Source organism: Babylonia areolata, chromosome 1 (assembly GCF_041734735.1).
Source record: "Babylonia areolata isolate BAREFJ2019XMU chromosome 1, ASM4173473v1, whole genome shotgun sequence".
NCBI classification, from domain to species: domain Eukaryota; kingdom Metazoa; phylum Mollusca; class Gastropoda; order Neogastropoda; family Buccinidae; genus Babylonia; species Babylonia areolata.
The window spans coordinates 95,787,586-95,812,930 of NC_134876.1; the positions used below are offsets into that span (position 1 = coordinate 95,787,586).

The 25,345-nt window shown below is 50.0% G+C and overlaps 1 protein-coding gene across 1 annotated transcript in view; it reads right to left on the minus strand.

The window, feature by feature from the left end:
* Positions 1–25,345, minus strand: part of LOC143289828 (calcium uniporter protein, mitochondrial-like) — a 112,196-nt gene that overhangs the window by 54,800 nt on the left and 32,051 nt on the right. The window contains exon 4 of the mRNA XM_076599008.1: positions 21,508–21,612. Coding sequence (XP_076455123.1) covers positions 21,508–21,612 — 105 coding nt within the window. The remainder of the gene's footprint in view (positions 1–21,507; positions 21,613–25,345) is intronic.

A 25,345-nucleotide genomic window follows, 5' to 3' on the forward strand; every position in this document is an offset into this window, starting at 1 on the left:
TGCACTGACACACATACGCACACAGGTGGTCACATACACACATGCGCGTGCGCACGCACGCATGCACTGATATACATACATACATACATACATATATATATATATATATATATATATATATATATATATATATGTGTGTGTGTGTGTGTGTGTATGTATGCATGTATATATGGTACCCTTGCCTGAAGAAGCTGTTTTACAGCGAAAATTTGCTGCTTTTTAAGAATACAAGTTTTAAGACATGAAGAGCCTGTTGTTTATACACACACACACACACACACACACACACACACACACACACACACACACACACACACACGTGGTCACACGCACAGAAAGACAGTCAGACAGACAGACAGACAAACAGAGACAGGATGTGTGGAGAAGCGGGAAAGCAGCCAACAGTGCCGGTGACTGATGATCCCAGTTCTCCATGCCGGTCAGCTGCCTGGCTATTCAGGCAGCGTGGATTTGTTCACATCACCTCAACACCAAGTTATCATCGGCAAACACACAACAACAACAACAACACCAAAACCACACGCTCACACACGAACAAGAACGCATGCACTGCCGCACACCCCCCCCCCCCCCCCTTCCAGCGACAGACATGTGTCGTGACGGAGCTCCCCGGAGGCAGCAGTGCAGTAGAAAGCCAGAGAGGAATTCGGTCAGCACCAGCCAGCACCGCCCCCACCTCCCTCCCCCTCACACCCAGTCCCCGCCACGAGCTGGCCATTCAGTCAGCCCTCCATTCACTCGGTGAGGGTGTGTGTGTGTGTGTGGTGTGTGTGTGGGGGGGGGGGGGGGGGGGGTAGGTGGCCTGGTGCTAACGTGTCTGTCTTGGTTCTCTCTGAGCGAATGGGTTTCCACCACCACCCCTTCCCCTCCCACTCCGCCGTTCTGTGTCCACTGGGCTTTCTGAAGGCTCTGTGCTGGTAAGTGCTTTTTCATTTTATTAGCTACCTTCCAGCTTCATCCATATCTATAATACACCTCCATCCTCCATCCACCCCCACCCCCACAGCGGAAGAAAATTCATTTTTGCAATCCTTGAGGTAGAAACTGCTCCAATGAGATGTGCAATCCTTGATAATAATATGAAACCATCAACACAATTCTGAAGTACATTAAAGGAATGTGGAAATGGGGCTATGAACTAATGCTTGTGAAAGTTCGACCATAAGAACCTCGTCAGAAATAACTTTCCAAAAATCATCTGCAGAATAGTTATTCTCTTTGAAATACTTGGGCAAGAAGTTACGTAACTCTGTGTGTGTGTGTGTGTGTGTGTGTGTGTGTGTGTGTGTGTGTGTGTGTGTGTGTGTGTGTGTGTGTGTGTGAGTGCGTGTGCGTGCGTGCGTGTGTGATTTAATATATATATATATATATATATATATATATATATATATATATATATATATATATATACGTACAATTCTAATGTGTGTGTCTTTGTGTGTGTGTGTGTGTGTGTGTGTGTGTGTGTGTGTGTGTGTGTGTGTTCCGAACCTGGTAATCTGAAGTGGTCAGGGAAGTATCTGAGATGTGTCGTCGAACAGCAATTTGTGCGAAATGTAAACAGATACCTGGGAAAGTTCCACAAGTGCTGACGTGCACTTTCACAATGCATGCAGTTCCAGAAATGCAGCGACACAGCCCCTGTCTCCGATCTGTTGCGCCAAGGTTTCTGTTTTGACCATCACCCTTTCTCCCCCCCCCCACCCCTACCACCACCACCCCCACCCTCCCACACACACCCACCCCCACACCTCCTCCTTGAAATGTGCAGGTGGACTGTGGCTGTCTGCGGACTGCTGTCTTTCCTGGCTGCCTGGGAACAACAGTCGGGTGTTACACCTCTCCTCCATCTGTCAGGGAAACAACACCAGCTGAGCAGTCGGGTGTTACACCTCTCCTCCATCTGTCACGGAAACAACACCAGCTGAGCAGTCGGGTGTTACACCTCTCCTCCATCTGTCAGGGAGTGTTACACCTCTCCTCCATCTGTCAGGGAAACAACACCAGCTGAGCAGTCTGGTGTTACACCTCTCCTCCATCTGTCAGGGAGTGTTACACCTCTCTTCCATCTGTCAGGGAAACAACACCAGTTGAGCAGTCTGGTGTTACACCTCTCCTCCATCTGTCAGGGAAACAACACCAGTTGAGCAGTCTGGTGTTACACCTCTCCTCCATCTGTCAGGGAAACAACACCAGTTGAGCAGTCTGGTGTTACACCTCTCCTGCATCTGTCAGGGAGACAACACCGGCTGAGCAGTCGGGTGTTACACCTCTCCTCCATCTGTCACGGAAACAACACCGGCTGAGCAGTCTGGTGTTACACCTCTCCTCCATCTGTCAGGGAAACAACACCGGCTGAGCAGTCTGGTGTTACACCTCTCCTCCATCTGTCAGGGAAACAACACCGGCTGAGCAGTCGGGTGTTACACCTCTCCTCCATCTGTCACGGAAACAACACCGGCTGAGCAGTCTGGTGTTACACCTCTCCTCCATCTGTCAGGGAAACAACACCGGCTGAGCAGTCTGGTGTTACAAATCTCCTCCATCTGTGAGAGAAACAATATAAAAGTCTGCTGGACTGTTTAAAAAAAAAAAATTCAATATCTAATTTTTCTGCAATCGACTCTCTCATCTCCCTCCTTCCCCCTCTCTCTTTCTCTCTCTTTCGTCTCCCTCCCACCCCCTCTCTTTCTCTCATCTCCCTCCTTCCCCCCTCTCTTTCTCTCTCTCTTCTCCCTCCCTCCCCCTCTCTCTCTCTCTCTCTCGTCTCCCTCATTACCCCCTCTCTCTTTCTCGCTCTCTTCCCCCTCCCTCCCCCTCTCTCTTTCTATCTTCTCCCTCCCTCCCCCCTCTCTCTTTCTCTCTCTCTCATCTCCCCTCCCTCCCCCCTCTCTCCCTCCCTCCCCCCCCTCTCTCTCTCTCTCTCTCTCTCTCTCGTCTACCTCCCTCCCCCCTCTCTCTTTCTCTTACTCCCTCACGCACATACACACCACAAACCACACACGCAATGATAACATAATAACAGCCCCAGACAGGCTAGAGCCAGGCATAATTCCAGAGCTGTCAGACGAAGTGAACAATTCCATACAGCCAGGAAGGCCAATCCCCAGTGATATATCGGCTTCAGCACGATTCCTCCGCCATGGACATGTTTGGCCGACTGCTCAGCCACTGCTGGCAATGAGTACTCATCATGCCTGACGTCACAGCCACTGCTGGCAATGAGGTTCCCAGACCTCATGATGTCTGACGTCACAGCCACTGCTGGCAATGAGGTTCCCAGACCTCATGATGTCTGACGTCACAGCCACTGCTGGCAATGAGGTTCCCAGCCTTCCTGATGTCTGACGTCACGGCCACTGCTGGCAATGAGGTTCCCAGACCTCATGATGTCTGACGTCACAGCCACTGCTGGCAATGAGGTTCCCAGACCTCATGATGTCTGACGTCACAGCCACTGCTGGCAATGAGGGTCCCAGTTCTCATGATGTCTGACGTCACAGCCACTGCTGGCAGTGAGTCCTCATAATGTCTGACGTCACAGCCACTGCTGGCAATGAGGTTCCCAGACCTCATGATGTCTGACGTCACAGCCACTGCTGGCAATGAGGGTCCAAGATCTCATGATGTCTGACGTCACAGCCATTGCTGGCAATGAGGTTCCCAGACCTCATGATGTCTGGCGTCACAGCCACTGCTGTCAATGAGGGTCCCAGTCCTCATGATGTCTGACGTCACAGCCACTGCTGGCAATAAGGTTCCCAGTCCTCATAATGTCTGACGTCACAGCCACTGCTGGTAATGAGGTTCCCAGTCCTCATGTCTGACGTCACAGCCACTGCTGGCAATGAGGGTTCCAGTCCTCCTGATGTCTGACGTCACAGCCACTGCACTGCTGATGTCACACCTTCACTGCTGACGTCACACACTGCACTGCTGACGTCACACCTACTGCATAGTCACTGCTGACTTCACAACCACTGCTGACGTCACAACCGCACTGCTGACTGACACTGCACTGCTGACGTCACAACCACTGCTGACTTCACAACCACTGCTCGAAGTCAGCCCCTACGGCTAACCCTAAGCTACAACGTTGTCTTCCTGACCGACACCCTGTCCATGTTGCAGGCCCTTTGGTCCAACAGAGATCCAGAACTCAATGTTCTGTCCTCCTCTCTCGCCTCCCTCTGCACAAATCACACAGTCACCCTACAGTGGATTCCCTCCCACTGCAACGTGCTTGGCAACGAGACTGCTGACTCCCTGGCAAAGGAAGGTACTACGAAAGAGCTAATGGACAGGTCTACCAGCTACTCTGAATCCACGACCATCATTAAGGCCAAGCTGCAGAACAAGTGGAAGCAGCAGCATCCACGCCACAACAGAGCAGATCCGTAATACCTGCTGACACGTCGAGAGCAGGTGGACATTTTCAGGGGAATCCATCTGATAAATGACAAACGAGAAAACAACAACCACTGCTGACGTCACAACCACTGCTGACTTCACAACCACTACTGGCGCCCAGTAAGGTTCCTGGTCCTCAGAGATTGACTGGAGAGAGAGGTAGACAACCTGGGATACACAGCGCGGGGTCGGGGGGTGGGGGCAGGAGGAAGAAGAGGAGCAGGAGGCAGATGGAAGAAATGAGGAAGGGTGATACAGGAAGAGCTGCGGGGAGCGATGATAGAGAGAGGGGGAGAGAAGCGGTGATGAGGAGAGAAAGACTCAGACTCCCATGTTTTATTCATACAGGCTATTATCCCATGGAAGTGGGAGGGAGGGGTGGGGGCACGCACGAAGATAAGAAAGTCGCGTATAAATTCATTCAGAATGTTTGTGTTCTTACAAAGGTTATTCGCCTTTCAAATGCTTTCGAAAGACCTGTTTAACAACATTCTCATTTGAAGATGGCATTAGCAGGAAAAGCCTAATTGAAATACACAAGATTGTTTGAAAAAAAGGAAGTACTTGTTCTCCAAATTCTCTATTTTCTCAACAGTCAAGCATCATGAAACGGCTGGACTGCAAGCAACAATTAACAAATAACAATTAGCATCAAGAAAGAGAGGGGTGGGGGTATACAAGCCACACTCCAAGAAAGGGAGGGAGGGGGAGGTGAGCACCAGAAGGGGACATCACTGGTGAGGGAGGGAGGAGGAAGGGGGAGGTGAGCACCAGAAGGGGACATCACTGGTGAGGGAGGGAGGGAGGGAGGGGGAGGTGAGCACCAGAAGGGACATCACTGGTGAGGGGGGAGGGAGGGGGAGGTGAGCACCAGAAGGGGACATCACTGGTGAGGGAGGGAGGAGGGAGAGGGAGGTGAGCACCAGAAGGGGACATCACTGGTGAGGGAGGGAGGAGGAAGGGGGAAGTGAGCACCAGAAGGGGACATCACTGGTGAGGGAGTGAGGGAGGGAGGGGGAGGTGAGCACCAGAAGGAGACATCACTGGTGAGGGAGGGAGGAGGAAGGGGGAGGTGAGCACCAGAAGGGGACATCACTGGTGAGGGGGGAGGGAGGGGGAGGTGAGCACCAAAAGGGACATCGCTGGTGAGGGAGGGCGGGAGGAGGAAGGGGGAGGTGAGCACAAGGGACATCACTGGTGAGGGAGGGAGGGAGGGGGAGGGGAGCACCAGAAGGGACATCACTGGTGAGGGAGGGAGGGAGGGGGAGGGGAGCACCAGAAGGGACATCACTGGTGAGGGAGGGAGGGGGGAGGTGAGCACCAGAAGGGACATCACTGGTGAGGGAGGAGACACCCGTGACGCCGTCCTCCAGAGAGTGGAGGGGGGGGGGAGAAAACACCCCCCTCCCCTGTCGTTCTTCAGATAGGACCCCCACCACCCACACCCGCACCCACCACCACCACATTAGCAGTCAGAACAGCACTGCTGGGGCCGACCTCTGACCGATCTGATCACCCCACACTGCATCACTGTCACAACTTTTCACTTCACTTTCAGTTTCTCAAGGTGGCGTCACTGCGTTCGGACAAATCCATATATGCTACACCAGATCTTTTCGGCAGATGCATGACCGAACGTGTTTAGTCAGGCCTTGGGTGCATACATAAGAGTTGTGTACCTATCAGAGTGAGTTTCTTTTGCAGAATTTTGCAAGAGGACAACACTTTTGTTGTCATGGGTTCTTTTCATGTGCACCAAGTGCGAGCTGCAGACGCGACCTGTGTTTATCGTGGTACCCCAATCCCCATCCATTCCTGTCAGCACGACACCAAGTAATCACGAATGGCATCAGTTACACCTGTTGTGGACATCTTTGTGCCGTGCCCAAGTTTGGGGCTGTTTTGTTGATTGCTACTGAGACAAAACGTATTCAATCTGGTTCTAGTAGTTTGTGTTGTGTTGCGGAAGATGGTGTAAAGTTTCCTCTCAAATCCTCGCTTTATTTTCTGCTTCCAAAACTTTGCATTTTGTCTCAGTACACAAAATATATCTTGTCCATGGCAGCCTTTACAGCGTCCTATAATGTTATTGTAAGCCATCTTTTTTCGCTGTCAATAAAAAAACAACAACACATACAACAATTTCAGTTTAGCTGTTCACATCTACATCGAATCATTTGATGTTTTATGGATGACAGTTGAGTTTTTCACACATTTAGTTAGTTGATCTCTGACGCTGCCACTAATTACTCACCTATCGATCACCTGATAGCTCGGTGCTGTGATGGCGGTGATGGTTGATGCAATGGATTCCTCTTGGGTTTTCACTCTTTTCTTCCTCCTTTCTTTCTTATATCCCGTATGAGGAAAGAGGAAGGAAGTAAGCAAAAGAAAAAAAAAAAGAAAAAAAAAAAGACCATCGCAAAACATCTTACATGAACAGACTATAAATAAATAAACGAACGAGTGTGAAAGGACGATGAAGAATTGATCACAATGCTAAGGACCAGAGACGACGAAGCAGCAATGTTTTTTCTTTGTGCAGCAAAAACATCATCTTTGTCCAATTGCTGCAGCGTCCCATGCAAAACAGTGGATAGAACAGTATTGAAACAATGACAGACAAAATAACAGCTAGTTCAAAAACAAAAAACAAACTGGCGTCATTCTAAAACCTGTCAAATATTCATCAAACATTTCGCTTGCAAAAACACCCCGCCCCCTCTCCCCACACACACACACACCCCACACACACCCAAAAAATAAAAAAGTTCTTCACTGTTTGAGAAAAAGAACGGTTGCGTATGTTTTTGTGAGTGTGCACGTGTGTGTGTGTGTGTGTGTGTGTGTGTGTGTGTGTGTGTGTGTGTGTGTGTGTGTGTGTGTGTGGTGTGAGTGTGTGTGGTGTGAGCTGCGTGTGGTGTGTGTGTGGGAGGGGTAGGTGCGTGCATGCGTGCGTGCGTGCAGTGTGTGTGTGTGTGTGTGTGTGTGGTGTGAGTTGCGTGTGGTGCGCGTGTGTGTGGAGGGGGTAGGTGCGTGCAGAGTGTGTGTGTGTGTGTGTGTGTGTGTGGTTGTGCGTGTGCGTGTGGTGTGAGTTGCGTGTGGTGTGTGGGGGGGGGGGGGGATGGGGGCGGGGGTGTGTGGGGGGAGGGGGGGTGCGTGGGGGCGGGGCGTGCAGCCACGTGCGCTGAACTTTGGGAAGAGAGTTTGGGTGCCATGTGGACTCTCAGGGGAAATAACCCGGAAGCAACCTGTTTGCAGGACGCTGTCAATGAAAAGGCCGGACCACCTCGCTGGGTCTGTGGGCACGTTAGAAATCTGTTTTAATGTAGGGTTGGCATCTGTTTTAATGTAGGGCTGGTATCTGTAGGGTTGGCAACTGTTTTAATGTATGGCTGGCATCTGTTTTAATGTAGGGCTGGCATCTGTTTTAATGTAGGGTTGGCATCTGTAGGGCTGGCATCTGTTTTAATGTAGGACTGGCATCTGTTTGTGTAGGGTTGGATTCTCTTTCACGTCTTTACTCCCTCCCCCCCCCCCCCCCCCCTGTCTCCCTTTTCCCCCCTCCCTGTCTCTCCCCTCCCCCCTGTCTCCCACTCTCCCCCCCCTGTCTCCCCCCTCCCACCTGTCTCCCCCCCCTTCTCCCTCCCCTCTCCCCTCCCCCCCCCTGTCTCCCCCCTCCCCCCTGTCTCCCCACTTCCTCCCCCCTCCCCCATCTCCCCCCTCCCCACTGTCTCCCTCCTCCCCCCGTCCCTCACCCCCATCACTCTCCTATTTCCCGTCTGAACAAACAACAGTGTCGCTGTAGTCTTTCCTGCATTGCTCAAAACTAATCCATCCCCTTTTATGTAATATCTATTGATTTATTTATTTATTCATCTATCTATCTATCTGTCTGTCTGTCTGTCTATCTATCTATCATTCATTTCTCTTCCGGTCAGTCTCCACGGAAAGCCACGACAACGGGTACTCGCAGTATTCTTGTACATTTACCATTCAGATATTTCTTGGTCACCTCAAAGATGTTAGCAGCAACAGCAACAGGGCCAGCAACAGGCCCAGCAACAACAACAGCAGCAACAGCAACAGGGCCAGAAACAGCAGCAGCAACAGGGCCAACAGCAACAGGGCTAGCAACAGCAACAGGCCCAGCAACAGCAACAGCAGCAACGACAGCCAGCAGCAGCAACAGGGCCAGCAACAGCAACAGAGCCAGTAACAACAGCAACAGCAGAAACAGGGTCGGCAACAGCAACACACAGCCAGCAACAGCAGCAACTGGATCACTGATACCTCCGTCCTGCCTATGGACAACCACCAAAGCCACAGTGATCCGACATCTCTCTCTATCTTCCTTCCTTCCTCTGTCTGGCCCAACCAAAGCCCCTCCCCCCTCGCCCTCCCCCCCCCTCCCCCCCCCACACACACACACCCAACCACCCCTCCGCCCCCATCCCTCTCCGCCTTTCTCTGTCGCTGTGTTAGGAAAACGTTGTAGACATTGTTTCCCTTTCTACTCCCTGTCCACTTATCTCCATTCTCGTGTCTCTTCTGTCTCCGGACAAAATGACAATCACAAAACCTTCAGGTCCCGGCGTCTCTCCAATTCCGCTTCTCTCTCTCCTCCGATCTCTGGTTAATTAATAATATATAAAAAAAAAACGTTGTCTTTGAAACTTTTCCTCTCAACATACCGCCTTCTTCTCTTCCTGTCTGTGGACAGTACAGGGGCACAGTGTGTTCCTGTGGTCAATACAGGGGTACAGTGTCTTCCTGTCTGTGGACAATTACGGGCACAGTGTCTTCCTGTGGACAATGAATGGCACAGTGTCTTCCTGTCTGTGGACAATGACGGGCACAGTGTCTTCGTCTCTGTGGACAATGACGGGCACAGTGTCTTCCTGTCTGTGGACAGTACAGGGGCACAGTGTTTTCCTGTCTGTGGACAATGACGGGCACAGTGTCTTCCCGTCTGTGGACAATGACGGGCACAGAGTCTTCGTCTCTGTGGACAATGATGGGCACAGTGTCTTCCTGTCTGTGGACAATGACGGGCACAGTGTCTTCCTGTCTATGGACAATGACAGGCACAGTGTCTTTCTGTCTATGGACAATGACGGGCAAAGTGTCTTCCTGTCTGTGGACAGTACAGGGGCACAGTGTCTTCCTGTTGACAATGACGGGCACAGTGTCTTCCTGTCTGTGAGCAATGACGGGCACAGTGTCTTCGTGTCTGTTGACAATGACGGGCACAGTGTCTTCCTGTGGACAATGTCGGGCACAGTGTCTTCCTCTCTGTGGACAATAATGGGCACAGTGTCTTCCTGTGGACAATAACTGGCACAGTGTCTTCCTGTGGACAATTACGGGCACAGTGTCTTCCTGTCTGTCGACAATGACGGGCACAGTGTCTTCCTGTGGACAATACAGAAGCACAATGTCTTCCTGTGGACAATACAGTGGCACAGTGTCTTCCTGTGGACAACGTAGGGGCACAGTGTATATCTGTGGACAATGACGGGCACGGTGTCTTCCTGTGGACAATACCGGGGTACAGTGTCTTCCCGTGGACAATGACGGACACGATGTCTTCCCGTCTGTGGACAATGACGGGCACAGTGTCTTCCTGTCTGTTGACAATACAGGGGCACAGTGTCTTCTGTCTGTGAACAATGACGGGCACAGTGTCTTCCTGTCTGTGAACAATGACGGGCACGGTGTCTTCCTGTCTGTGAACAATGACAGGCACAGTGTCTTCCTGTCTGTGGACAATGACGGGCACAGTGTCTTCCTGTCTGTGAACAATGACGGGCACAGTGTCTTCCTGTCTGTGAACAACGACGGGCACAGTGTCTTCCTGTCTGTGGACAATACAGGGGTACAGTGTCTTCCTGTGGACAATACCGGGGTACAGTGTCTTCCCGTGGACAATGACGGACACGATGTCTTCCCGTCTGTGGACAATGACGGGCACAGTGTCTTCCTGTCTGTTGACAATACAGGGGCACAGTGTCTTCCTGTCTGTGGACAATGACGGGCACAGTGTCTTCCTGTCTGTGGACAATACAGGGGCACAGTGTCTTCCTTGTGTCCCTGTCTCGCTTTGTTTCTGAAGAAAGCACAGAGCAAAAGAGTTCGTATTGTTACCCATCCTCCTGTCTGTCACCCCCCCCCCCCAACGCTATCTGTTAAACAAAGTACCAGAAGCTCCGTCTTTGCCGCCATCTCTAGAAGAAACTCATCCCATCTCTATCGATCTGAACAACAGCAGAGAGTCTTGGAACCATTGTCAGCCTGTACGTCTCCTGGTCGCCCCTCTCTTCTACAGCCCCCCGCCCCCACCCCTCGTCCCTCCAACCCCTCTTGAATGTCTCCATTTAATGGGGGTTGGGGGGGAGGCAGTTTCGGGCTGAATGTAAATCCCTTATCCTTCCTGTGTGTGACCCACTGACCCACACAATACGCGTGTCATCCACAGGTCCACACAACACGCGTGTCATCCACAGACCCACACAACACGTGTGTCATCCACAGACCCACACAACACGTGTGTCATCCACAGGTCCACACAACACGTGTGTCATCCACAGGTCCACACAACACGCGTGTCATCCACAGACCCACACAACATGTGTGTCATCCACAGACCCATACAACACGTGTGTCATCCACAGACCCACACAACAGGTGTGTCATCCACAGACCCACACAACACGTGTGTCATCCACAGACCCACACAACACGTGTGTCATCCACAGACCCACACAACACGTGTGTCATCCACAGACCCACACACACAAAAAGAACCCAGTAAAGGATGTGTCGATCACTGCTGGAAGAAAAAGCCACAACAAAGGATGTGTCTATATCTATCACTGCTGGAGAAAGAAGGCCCAACAAAGGATGTGTCTATATCTATCACTGCTGGAGAAAGAAGGCCCAACAAAGGATGTGTCTATCACTGCTGAAAGAAAAAGCCAAAACAAAGGATGTGTCTATGACTGCCGGAAAAAGAAAGCCACAACAAAGGATGTGTCTATGACTGCTGGAAAAAGAAGCCACAACAAAGGATGTGACTATTACTGCTGGAAAAAGAAGCCATTGTTACTAAGTGGTGACTGGTTAAACCCAACATGACACTGTTAAGTGGTGACTGGTTAAACCCAACATGACCTGTCCGCGCACCGTGCAGACCATCATGTCGTGTGACGCTCTGCAGACTGACAGAGAGACGTCGGCACGACCTCCGCCCGGAGAACGCGTGGAAACAGGAAGGGGCGGTATGGATCGCCCCGGACGACACAGAAAGGCTTTCTAACCCTCCGTGATGTCCACACACACCCTGCACGGCACGTCAACATGTGCACCACTTCACTCAACACCGTCAACTCCAGAAACGTCACTGTTGTGACTTCCATCTGGGTCTACTCGTGCACACACACACACACACACACACACAATGCATGTGCGTGCATAGTGGCACCGGTTCACGCACCCATCTGTGCACGCAAGCGTATACACGTCAACACGCACTTTTTGACATGACGTCACAGCAATGGTATGCCAGTAACAGTTGATACAGGTCCACTCTGCGCAATCCTGGATCACACTGGTGCAGCTAGCTGTCTGACACACTGGTGACACACTGGTGCAGCTAGCTGGCTGACACACTGGTGACACACTGGTGCAGCTAGCTGTCTGACACACTGGTGACACACTGGTGACACACTGGTGCAGCTAGCTGTCTGACACACTGGTGACACACTGGTGCAGCTAGCTGGCTGACACACTGGTGACACACTGGTGCAGCTAGCTGTCTGACACACTGGTGACACACTGGTGCAGCTAGCTGGCTGACACACTGGTGACACACTGGTGCAGCTAGCTGTCTGACACACTGGTGACACACTGGTGCAGCTAGCTGGCTGACACACTGGTGACACACTGGTGCAGCTAGCTGGCTGACACACTGGTGCAGCTAGCTGACACACTGGTGCAGCTAGCTGGCTGACACACTGGTGCAGCTAGCTGAATGACATACTGGTGCTGCTTGCTTTCTGTATTTTCGAGGGTTTGTATAGAGGCGTTCATGTTGTGCCACGCAGGAACAAAGAAAACCATGCTCTCGCTGTGAACATAATTCATTTTACTATCAATTTCAGAACACAGAAATCTAGCTCGATCTTTCTCTTTTTCTGCCTCTGCCATTTCACACCATGCTATGTGCACACACACACACAACCCTCGCTCCCCATGGCCAGTGTTTATACAACACTGTCTTCAAGAAAGAACTGTTCCCAATCCACGTCTTTCCTCCCCTGGGAGCCCCGTCCTTATCAAAGTTCTCTTCCAGTTTCCGCTGAAAATTGGATGTTCCCATCAGGCGGTTCACAAAATACAAGATCTGCATCTTCTCCGTTCGACAGACAAAGTATTGATTACCACCCACTGAGCCTTCATAAACTCTTCTTCTGCACGCTCACCTGCATGTGCGTGTCTGTGCACGTCAACATCATCAGTCTTGTTGAAAGGATTTCACCAAGTTATATGACCTGTTGTATTCTCCGCTTTTGCAGGACAGACGTAAAGAAATGAAGCAACTATATCACATTTACTCTCTCTCTCTCTCTCTCTCTCTGGACTCTTATCGGCTGAAGCAGCACTGGGGACCAGGCTTACTGTTACAGCGCTGCAACAGCGGACCGTTTTAACACAACCAGGATCTTGCCATGTGTTCAGCTAATGGCTGCTAGTGGGGACTGCTGGAATTTGATTAGAGGGAGGGGGAGGGACAAGAATGAATGTGCGTGAGAGTGCGCGCGCGCGCGCGCGCGTTTGTGTATGTGTGTGTGTGTACACAGCGCCTGCACTTGTCTGGTCCTATCAAATTGCGACAATGCAATGTGGTGCTATAGACTCCCTCGGAACATTATTTATTTTCATTAGAGACGTAGCATGTTGCTGGGGGGAAAAACAAAGACAGCGAGAGACATGCAGACAGACAGACAACTGCATACCCTGCTCCCAATGACACTGTCTCTTCTCTGTCCTGTCTGTCTCTTCTCTGTCTTCTCTGTCCTGTCTCTTCTCTGTCTTCTCTGTCCTGTCTGGGAACAGTAAACCCCACTGTCCCCTTCCCTCCTAATGTTTCTATCAAATTGCGACAATGCAATGTGGTGCTATAGACTCCCTCGGAACATTATTTATTTTCATTAGAGACGTAGCATGTTGCTGGGGGAAAAACAAAGACAGCGAGAGACATGCAGACAGACAGAGAAAGAGACAGACAGAGACAGAGAAAGAGACAGAGAGACAACTGCATACCCTGCTCCCAATGACACTGTCTCTTTTCTGTCTTGTCTGTCTCTTCTCTGTCCTGTCTGTCTCTTCTCTGTCTTCTCTGTCCTGTCTGGGAACAGTAAACCCCACCGTCCCCTTCCCTCCTAATGTTTCTAATTTTCCTCCTCCACCTTTCCGTGTCGACAAACAACCCAGCCATCTGCACCACCCAGCCGAATCAGCCATCTGCACCACCCACCTGTATCGGCCATCTGCACCACCCATCTGCATCACCATCTGTATCAGCCATCTGCACCACCCAGCCGTATCATCTGCGCCACCCTACCTGTATCAGCCACCTGCACCACCATCTGTATCAGCAATCTGCACCACCCAGCTGTATCAGCCATCTGCACCACCCATCTGTATCAACCATCTGGACCACTCATCTGTATCAGCCATCTGCATCACCCAACTGCGCCACCCACCCATCTGTACCACCCATCTATATCTGCCATTTGCACCACCCATTTGTAACACCCATCTGCTAAGAGCTGTACGGACTGCCCGGCAAACAGAACAAGACTTTCCAATCAGAAGTTAAGATTTGTATGGATTGCCCGGCAAACAGAGTAAGACTTTCCAATCAGACGTTAAGAGCTGTATGGCCCGGCAAACAGAACAAGGCTTTCCAATTTCCAATCGGTCCTGGTGGTCGTCTTCAGACATATTGCTGGATGGCACGTCTGTTGGGTAGCTGAGGAGAGGATTCTCTCATTTCGTGGGCCCATACTCACGTACACGTGTACACGAACACTGTGGAACATGTGGGCACGTAAGGGCACATGCTCATGCATCATCACCATCACAAACGACTGATCGTGATAATAACGATCATAATCACCATCATCAACAATTAATATATTAACTATCATCATCACCATCACCAACAATTAATATATCAACTATCATCATCGCCATCATCAATAATGAACCGTCATGTTGTGTCATGATTTCTATAACAAATAAACTCTTTGTGGACGACTTCAAACAAACATTGGACATGCCAACAACATCAACAGTAAATGGAGCCCATCTTCTCCAAGTGGTCAGTGCTACCAGTGGTGGGTGACACACCAGGTCAGTGCTACCATTGGTGACATACCAGGTCAGTGCTACCAGTGGTGACACACCAGGTCAGTGCTACCAATGGTGACACACCAGGTCAGTGCTACCAGTGGTGACACACCAGGTCAGTGATACCAGTGATGACACACCAGGTCAGTGCTACCAGTGGTGGGTGACACACCAGGTCAGTGCTACCAGTGGTGACACACCAGATCAGTGATACCAGTGGTGACACACCAGGTCAGTGCTACCAGTGGTGGGTGACACACCAGGTCAGTGATACCAGTGGTGGCTGACACACCACGTCAGTGCTGCCAGTGATGACACACCAGGTCAGTGCTACCAGTGGTGGGTGACACACCAGGTCAGTGATACCAGTGGTGGGTGACACACCAGGTCAGTGATACCAGTGATGACACACCAGGTCAGTGCTACCAGTGGTGGGTGACACACCAGGTCAGTGCTACCAGTGGTGGCTGACACACCAGGTCAGTGCTACCAGTGGTGACACACCAGATCAGTGATACCAGTGGTGTGTGACACACCAGATCAGTGATACCAGTGGTGACACACCAGGTCAGTGCTGCCAGTGGTGACACACCAGGTCAGTGCTGCCAGTGGTGGGTGACACACCAGGTCAGTGCTACCAGTGGTGACATACCAGGTCAGTGATACCAGTGATGACACACCAGATCAGTGATACCAGTGATGACACACCAGGTCAGAGCTACCAATGGTGGGTGACACACCAGGTCAGTGCTGCCAGTAGTGACATACCAGGTCAGTGATACCAGTGCTAGGTGATACACCAGGTCAGTGCTACCAGTGGTGACACACCAGGTCAGTGCTACCAGTGGTGGCTGACACACCAGGTCAGTGCTACCAGTGGTGTGTGACACACCAGGTCAGTGCTACCAGTGGTGGCTGACACACCAGGTCAGTGCTACCAGTGGTGACACACCAGGTCAGTGGTACCAGTGGTGTGTGACACACCAGGTCAGTACTACCAGTGGAGACACACCAGGTCAGTGATACCAGTGGTGACACACCAGGTCAGTACTACCAATGGTGAGACACCAGGTCAGTGCTACCAGTGGTGACACACCAGGTCAGTGCTACCAGTGGTGAGACACCAGGTCAGTACTACTAGTGGTGGGTGACACACCAGGTCAGTGATACCAGTGGTGACACACCAGGTCAGTGCTACCAGTGGTGGCTGACACACCAGGTCAGTGCTACCAGTGGTGACACACCAGGTCAGTGCTACCAGTGGTGGGTGACACACCAGGTCAGTGATACCAGTGGTGGCTGACACACCAGGTCAGTGCTACCAGTGGTGGCTGACACACCAGGTCAGTGATACCAGTGGTGGCTGACACACCAGGTCAGTGCTGCCAGTGGGGGCTGACACACCAGCTCAGTGATACCAGTGGTGACATACCAGGTCAGTGCTACCAGTGGTGGGTGACACACCAGGTCAGTGTTACCAGTGGTGGGTGACACACCAGGTCAGTGATACCAGTGGTGGGTGACACACCAGGTCAGTGATACCAGTGGTGGGTGACACACCAGGTCAGTGCTACCAGTGATGACACACCAGATCAGTGCTACCAGTGATGACACACCAGGTCAGTGCTACCAGTGATGACACACCAGGTCAGTGCTACCAGTGGTGGGTGACACACCAGGTCAGTGCTACCAGTGGTGGGTGACACACCAGGTCAGTGCTACCAGTGGTGGGTGACACACCAGGTCAGTGCTACCAGTGGTGGGTGACACACCAGGTCAGTGCTACCAGTGGTGGGTGACACACCAGGTCAGTGCTACCAGTGATGACACACCAGGTCAGTGATACCAGTGATGACACACCAGATCAGTGCTACCAGTGGTGGGTGACACACCAGGTCAGTGACACCAGTGGTGGCTGACACACCAGGTCAGTGCTACCAGTGGTGGCTGACACACCAGGTCAGTGCTACCAGTGGTGGGTGACAAACCCTGGTCCCCAGGACACCGTGTCCACGTCAGTGCTGACAACAACAGTTCCCTGTGGGCAGGGACCCATGAGACCCCATGATACTGTCGCCTTCCCCCTGCACCCCACCCCTCCCCCATTCCTCCTCTCCGGGAGATGCATGGCGACCCCAGTTCCACAGGAAATGGGTTGTTGCCAGCACTGTCCACAGATAGACCTCTTTGTTCCTTACTGTCTCTTTTCTCTCTATGAACTGCCTCCATTCTCTCTGTCTCTTTTCTCTCTATGAACTGCCTCCATTCTCTCTGTCTCTTTTCTCTCTATGAACTGCCTCCTTTCTCTCTCTTTTCTCTCTATGAACTGCCTCCTTTCTCTCTGTCTCTTTTCTCTCTATGAACTGCCTCCATTCTCTCTGTCTCTTTTCTCTCTATGAACTGCCTCCATTCTCTCTCCTTTCTCTCTATGAACTGCCTCCTTTCTCTCTGTCTCTTTTCTCTCTATGAACTGCCTCCATTCTCTCTCCTTTCTCTCTATGAACTGCCTCCTTTCTCTCTGTCTCTTTTCTCTCTATGAACTGCCTCCTTTCTCTCTCTCTTTTCTCTCTATGAACTGCCTCCTTTCTCTCTCTCTTTTCTCTCTATGAACTGCCTCCTTTCTATAAACTCCATCTTTTCTCTCTGTCTCTTTTCTCTCCCTATAAACTACCTCTGTACTCTCTTACTGTCCTTTCTCTCTATAAAACTTCTTTTGCTTTTCTTTTTGCAGTCCTTGTTCAGTCTCCAGAGACTGTGAAGTTGATTACCTGCCATTGATTCCCTCTCCTACACACAAACACACGTAGGTGTGCGTGGGCGTGTGCGGCAAACAACGTCAAACTTGTAAAATGGATTTCCTAAGGTTATATTGTCGCTTTTATTGTCTACACCTCCGCTTCTCTACAATGAAGACGTGACGAAACCATGCAGCCATACCGTAAATAAATTCTTGTGTGTGTCTCTCTCTGTCTCTCTGTGTCTATCTCTCTCTGTCTCTTTGTCTCTGTCTCTCTCTTACTCTGTGTCTCTGTGTCTGTCTGTCTGTCTGTCTTTGGGTTCTCATATGCTCTGAGCTGTGCACAGGACTTAAGATGTAAAATCCTGCTGGTGTGTGACTATGCTGGCACTGTGTCGTTTCTGAGACACCCCCAGCCATCACTTCAGTAGTGGTGCCACGTCATGGACCACACACCCCCAGCTATCACTCTAGTGGTGCCACGTCATGGACCACACACCCCCAGCCATCACTCTAGTGGTGCCACGTCATGGACCACACACCCATCACTCCAGTAGTGGTGCCACATCATGGACCACACCCACAGCCATCACTCTAGTGGTGCCACGTCATGGACCACACCCACAGCCATCACTCCAGTAGTGGTGCCACGTCATGGACCACACACCCACAGCCATCACTCTAGTGGTGCCACGTCATGGACCACACACCCCCAGCTATCACTCTAGTGGTGCCACGTCATGGACCACACACCCCCAGCCATCACTCTAGTGGTGCCACGTCATGGACCACACACCCACAGCCATCACTCTAGTGGTGCCACGTCATGGACCACACACCCACAGCCATCACTCCAGTAGTGGTGCCACGTCATGGACCACACACCCACAGCCATCACTCTAGTGGTGCCACGTCATGGACCACACACCCACAGCCATCACTCTAGTGGTGCCACGTCATGGACCACACACCCCCAGCCATCACTCTAGTGGTGCCACGTCATGGACCACACACCCTCAGCCATCACTCTAGTGGTGCCACGTCATGGACCACACACCCCCAGCCATCACTCTAGTGGTGCCACGTCATGGACCACACACCCTCAGCCATCACTCTAGTGGTGCCACGTCATGGACCACACACCCTCAGCCATCACTCTAGTGGTGCCACGTCATGGACCACACACCCTCAGCCATCACTCTAGTGGTGCCACGTCATGGACCACACACCCTCAGCTCCTTTCCCAAATGACGTCACATCATAAACACTTTCGGCAATTCCAGGATAAGAGAGCAAACACATGAAACAAACAAGCAAATTAGTAAATAAACAAACAAGAAAGCAAATATATACTTTAGAAATAAGTGAAGAAATACCTTTCCTGCGGACTGACAGTCGCCATGTGAGAAAAGCTTGTCTGCAGTATGTATTGTGCAGGGAAGGGTGGGGGGGTGACAGGTTGTCTGCAGTATGTATTGTGCAGGGAAGGGCGGGGGGGGGTGACAGGTTGTCTGCAGTGTGCGTGTTGTGCAGGGAAGGGGGGGGGGGGGGGAGAGACAGGTTGTCTGCAGTGTGTATTGTGCAGGGAAGGGGGGAGGGAGGTGACAGGTTGTCTGCAGTGTGTGTTGTGCAGTGAAGGGGTGGGGGGGGGGGGGTGACAGGTTGTCTGCAGTGTGTATTGTGCAGAGAAGTGGGGGAGGGGGGTGACAGGTTGTCTGCAGTGTGTATTGTGCAGGGAAGGGGGAAGGGGGGTGACAGGTTGTCTGCAGTGTGTATTGTGCAGGGAAGGGGGGGGGATGACAGGTTGTCTGCAGTGTGTATTGTGCAGGGAAGTGGGAGGAGGGAGTGGGGGAGGGGGGGCAGGAGCAGGGGGGAGGGAAGGTGGGTGAGGCACCCTATGGGATCCCAACAATGAAGCCTCGATTCGCTGCAGCCATGACGGGGAGAACGGTATTTTATCAGTGCATAAGCCCTACCCCCATGTCACACACATCCCCACGCACACATAACATGAATAGATTGTCTGCATGAATGCATCATACAAGCATGCACATTTGCATGTGTGGTGCGAATATGGGTTGGATCTGCACGTGTATTGGTGTTGTGTATTAATGGTGTGCTGACTGCTGATGTGAGCAAACAGTTCATTGTTGATTTATGATGGAACAACCCGGCAACGTGAATCTGCACAGGCCTCTTTCATCACCTGTTCCGTTCCGCTCAGTTCTTTCACACTGAGAGAGGGGGGGAGGGAGGGAGAGAGAAGGGGGGAGGGAGGGAGAAAGAGAGACAGAGAGGGAGACAGAGGGCGGGAGACAGGCAGACAGAAAGACTGAGAGACAGAGAGAGGGAGAGAGGGGGGAGGAGTGAGGGAGGGAGGGAGACAGACAGAGGGAGAGAGACAGAGAGAGGGAGAGAGAGAAACAGACAGACAGACAGACAGACAGACAGAGATAATGAGAGAGACAGACAGAGGCAGACACAAAAACACTGTGCAGAGAATGGTGATTGAGACAGACGGACAGACAGACAGACCGAGACAGAAACAGACAGACAGACACATACACAAAGAAAATGAGAGAGGTATGGACACAAAAACACTGTCTGTGTGTGAAAGACAGAGAATGGTGATTAAGAGAGAGAGACAGAGACAGAGGCAAACAGACAGACAGAGATAATGAGAGAGACAGACCGAGACAGAGACACAAAAACACTGTGCAAGTGTGAAAGACAGAGAATGGTGATTAAGAGAGACAGACAGAGACAGATACAGATAATGAGAGAGACAGACAGAGACAGACAGACAGAGATAATAAGAGAGACAGAGACACAAAAACATCGTGCGTGTGTGAAAGACAGAGAATGGTTATCAGAGAGAGAGAGAGAGAGACGCACACACTGAGACAGAGTAGGGTTGAGAGAGGGTGAGAGAGGGTGAAAGGAGTGCACAGAGTGGACAGACAGACAGGTGGACAGACAGACAGAAAGACAGATAGGTGGACAGACAGGTAGGTTTAGGTTACAGGTGTACAGACAGACAGACAGACAGGTGGACAGACAGGTAGGTTTAGGTTACAGGTGTACAGACAGACAGACAGGTGGACAGACAGACAGACAGATAGGTGGACAGACAGGTAGGTTTAGGTTACAGGTGTACAGACAGACAGACAGACAGATGGACAGACAGACAGACAGATAGGTGGACAGACAGGTAGGTTTAGGTTACAGGTGGACAGACAGACAGACAGACAGACAGGTGGACAGACAGACAGGCGTAGGTTACAGGTGGACAGACAAACAGATGGACAGACAGGTGGACAGACAGACAGACAGATGGACAGACAGACAGATAGGTGGACAGACAGACAGGTGTAGGTTACAGGTGGACAGACAGACAGACAGGTGGACAGACAGACAGGTGTAGGTTACAGGTGGACAGACAGACAGACAGGTGGACAGACAGACAGGTGTAGGTTACAGGTGGACAGACAGACAGACAGGTGGACAGACAGACAGGTGTAGGTTACAGGTGGACAGACAGACAGACAGGTGGACAGACAGACAGGTGTAGGTTACAGGTGGACAGACAGACAGGTGTAGGTTACAGGTGGACAGACAGGTGGACAGACAGACAGGTGTAGGTTACAGGTGGACAGACAGACAGACAGGTGGACAGACAGACAGGTGTTGGTTACAGGTGTACTGAGAGACAGACAGACAGGTGGACAGACAGACAGACAGATAGGTGGACAGACAGACAGACAAGTGGACAAACTGACAGGTGTAGGTTACAGGTGTATAGACAGACAGGTGGACAGACAGACAGGAGGACAGACAGACAGATGGACAAACAGACAGGTGTAGGTTACAGGTGTACAGACAAACAGGTGGACAGACAGACAGGGGAGGGTGGACAGACTCACGTGTTTCGGGCGGACTGACGATGTACTGCTGGTCGTTGATGATAATCCGAAAGGCCGAACTCAGCAGTACGTCTATAGAGGTGGACCTGGCTATCCGGCTTCCATCTGCAACATCAACACGTCAACTTGCCTCACACTCTGTACACGTCATCACACTCTGTACACGTCAGCTTCCTGTACACGTCATCTTCCTTCCCTCTGTATACGTCATCTTCCCTCACTCTCTGTACACGTCATCTTCCCTCACACTCTGTACACGTCATCACACTCTGTACACGTTATCTTCCTGTACACATCAATATCCGTCTCTCTGTACACGTCATCTTCCCTCACTCTCTGTACACGTCATCTTCCTTCACTCTCTGTACACGTCATCTTCCATCATCCTTCACTCTCTGTACACGTCATCTTTCTTCACTCTCTGTACACGTCATCTGGGGGGGGGGGGGGGGGGCGAGGGGGAGGGGGGGAGGGGGATTGGGGGGGGATAGGGGGGGGGGGGGTCACCACTGGCCTGGGGAGGGGTACACCTCAGTGGGTCAGCCATTTGATTGGATGAGTCACGGAGGGGTGGAGGTCAGGGGTCAGTAGTATAAATCAGGGTGCCAGTTATATTGCTCCTTGTAGCTAGCTCATTGACAGGGGAGAGAGCGACAGACAGATAGACAAAGAGACGGAGAACGACAAAGAGAGACAGAGACAGAAATTGAGGGAGAGAAAGAGGAGGGAGAGACCGAGAGTATGAACCAGAGAGAGAGGGAGAGCGAGAAGTTGGGGGATGTTCTTCTTCTTGTTGCTTATAGTCCAGCCGACCTCACAGGGCCATATCAGGACTCGACTGTCAAACCATTCCTGCCAACTGCATAGGGCCATATCAGGACTGTCAACCCACACAAATGCTCAACCGCATCAACACAAAACTGTCACATCCACAAAAAAGCACAAAGACAAACCCACAAAACACAGTTCATGACACACTATCCCAACCATTCAGCTCCTTATGGCAAATAAGACTAGGCCATTCTGAGGACACCAGCCATATATATATATATATATATATATATATATATATATATATATATATATATATATAAGATATTAAACCATTGAAGATAGAAAAACTATTGTTGAACAAAAAAAGATGTATAATAGCATGCTAAACAACTTTTGTTCTTATAAGTATATCAAATTATTATTTGTTCGTGAAATGTAGTGGCGTTTTGAGGATTTCAAGACACATTCACACAAAATTCGGCATGTCGTCTTTTGTCAAAGCTAAATCGTTAGATATAGGAAGACACTTTATGAAGCAAAACGAAGCGCATGGGACTTGTGAACAAGATTATGCAACACGACAAAATTCTGTTTGTGTCCTGCTCTGCCTGAATGGTTGCAAAGAAAAAAGTACTTATTAAAGAAGAATATGTAGAACAGCACGCAAAAGAACTTTTGTTTTTATACATTTATCAAAATATTATTTCGTTCCCGCCCCTCTCTCTCTCTCTCTCCCACCTGACCTCCCCGCCCCCTACCTCAATCCTTCCATGCGTGCAATATGAGTGCGCGCGCGCGCACATACACACACACGCGCGCATCTGCGTTCGTTATCATTTTCACGCTTTTCCATTTTAAGTAACAGCAGACATGAAAAAGAGAGGGGGTATGTGTGAGATGGCGAGAGCTCTCAGAAAGAGAGAGGGTGGTGGGGGTAGGGGGGGGGGGGAGAGCGAGAATTTGGTCTGGCACACACCCGGCAAAGTGTAAGAAAGATTTAGTATGCTTGTTCACAGGTCACACGCACACTATGTCACACACACACACACACACACACACACACACACACACACAGTGGCAGTGCCCGCGGCACGTGCGAAGATAAAGCATGTTTCTGCCAAGGACTTGTCACCAGGACGCCAGTCAACTTTACAACAAATGGTACAGAGAATATCAGTCACTGTGGCCCACTTCAGAACTCCGCCAACTGTGCTTCCCCATCTACACGAAACACACACACACACACACACACACACACACGAGCGCGCGCGCGCGATAAAAAGAAAGAAAAAAAGGAGGTGAATACTCTGGTTTTTACTGCACGAAACCCGACGCTGTGTGTACAAGCTGAAAACCAAGTGAGAGGAACGAATGTTAAAGTCTGGCTTATCTCTCCAACGTCAGTGCACACCGACAACCCCGACTCTGAATGCCAGTTAACTGAGGGGTCTTAAATCACTACCATGCATTGCTTCCCATTCCAACACTTCACTTCTCGTTGGACCTTCATTGAGATTCCCATTCTTGTCTTCTTTATCAAGGCCATGGCCCCTCACACACACACACACACACACACACACACACACACACACATTTCAAGGCTTTCCTTTTACTGCAAAATTGCAAACACTTATACATTACAACCTTACCTGATCAGCTGCAAAAATACTAAACATAGAGGAGCACTATGTCGATTGCGAACTTGAAATTGAGCGAGGACGTCACTACAACTTAACTTGGAAACACCGGCTATGTAAAGCATGTGGAGTTATAGAGGATGAACTGCATTTTCTGGACAAGTGTAGTGTGTACTCTGGCTTCAAATCTCGCCTGCTTGTGACAGTTAATTCCCAGTCCTCGAATCACTGGCCAGATGGCACTGGCAACACAAAAAATAAAGGCCGAGTTCTCTGTTGCCACAAAATTATTTCCAACCAGAACTGGCAAAATGCATATATGAATGCTTTAAAGTTCGCAGTCCATAACTATGTCTTATGGAATATCCTGCATGTGCTCACAACTTATTGCTTTTACTTTTTGTTTGCTTGTAGTGTCCATAATTCCTGTGATGGGTTTTACGACAATTAAATGAGTTCTGAGTTCACACACATGCAACAGACATCAAAACATGCATACCACAATATTGTTTTTTTCAAAAGAACAAGAGAGGCAAGGCCTCCAAGACTCACTTGTGATACACTTAAAAAATAATACTAAAAATCTAATCGTTAAAATGTGTTCTGTATTTGTTATTATAAAGCTTCGGGTTTAAAAAAGAAAAAAAAAAAAGCCCTAACCAGATTCGAAGCCCGCGTGTTCGGGTGAGAAGAAACTGTCTTACCCATTGCACTATCGTGGCTCCTTAACTGACGTTCTAAAATTTATTATTTGAACACACTTTTTTAAAGGGTGATAAATAAAATGCGGTATTCGCAGTGAGAACGCTGTTTAAATCATATTATTCTTGAGCATTCAAAAAATCTTTAAGGGCAATAAAAAAATTAAAAAATTATTAAAAAAAAATTATTAAAAAAAAATTATTAAAAAAAATTAAAATTCTTTTTAAGTCCGCGGTAAAGGAGACGTGGCTATCGCCGCAATCACACTGCAACATTTTGCCGTTTTCTCCAGATCTAGATAGATGTACAAGTTTAGTTACACCCGCCGGGAATGTAGTACGACACAGTCGATTCAATTTCTCTTTTTTGTTCATTCTAGTTTTATAGTTTTAAAGTTGATATGAAAATGTTGTATTTTATTAAACTAATAACATGTAGAGCCAAGTACAAGTACTTCCAAACGTCGTATGAAGTGAAAAGGACTTCATTTTGAGAAAAGTCAAGACTGGAAATTTTTTCGTTTTATCGTAATCAATTCAAGGGTATTAACTCGCATGGTTTACAATTTTTAACTGTGAATTCCGACTGATTCTGTGGATATTTTTATGGCAGTTTGGGGCATAATCCAGTAAGTGATTAGGCGTTCACAAATCTTTCTCTGAATAAATATTTAACGGTCTCCTTCTCCAACTTTCCATCAAATGTTATGGTGTATTGTCCATTGA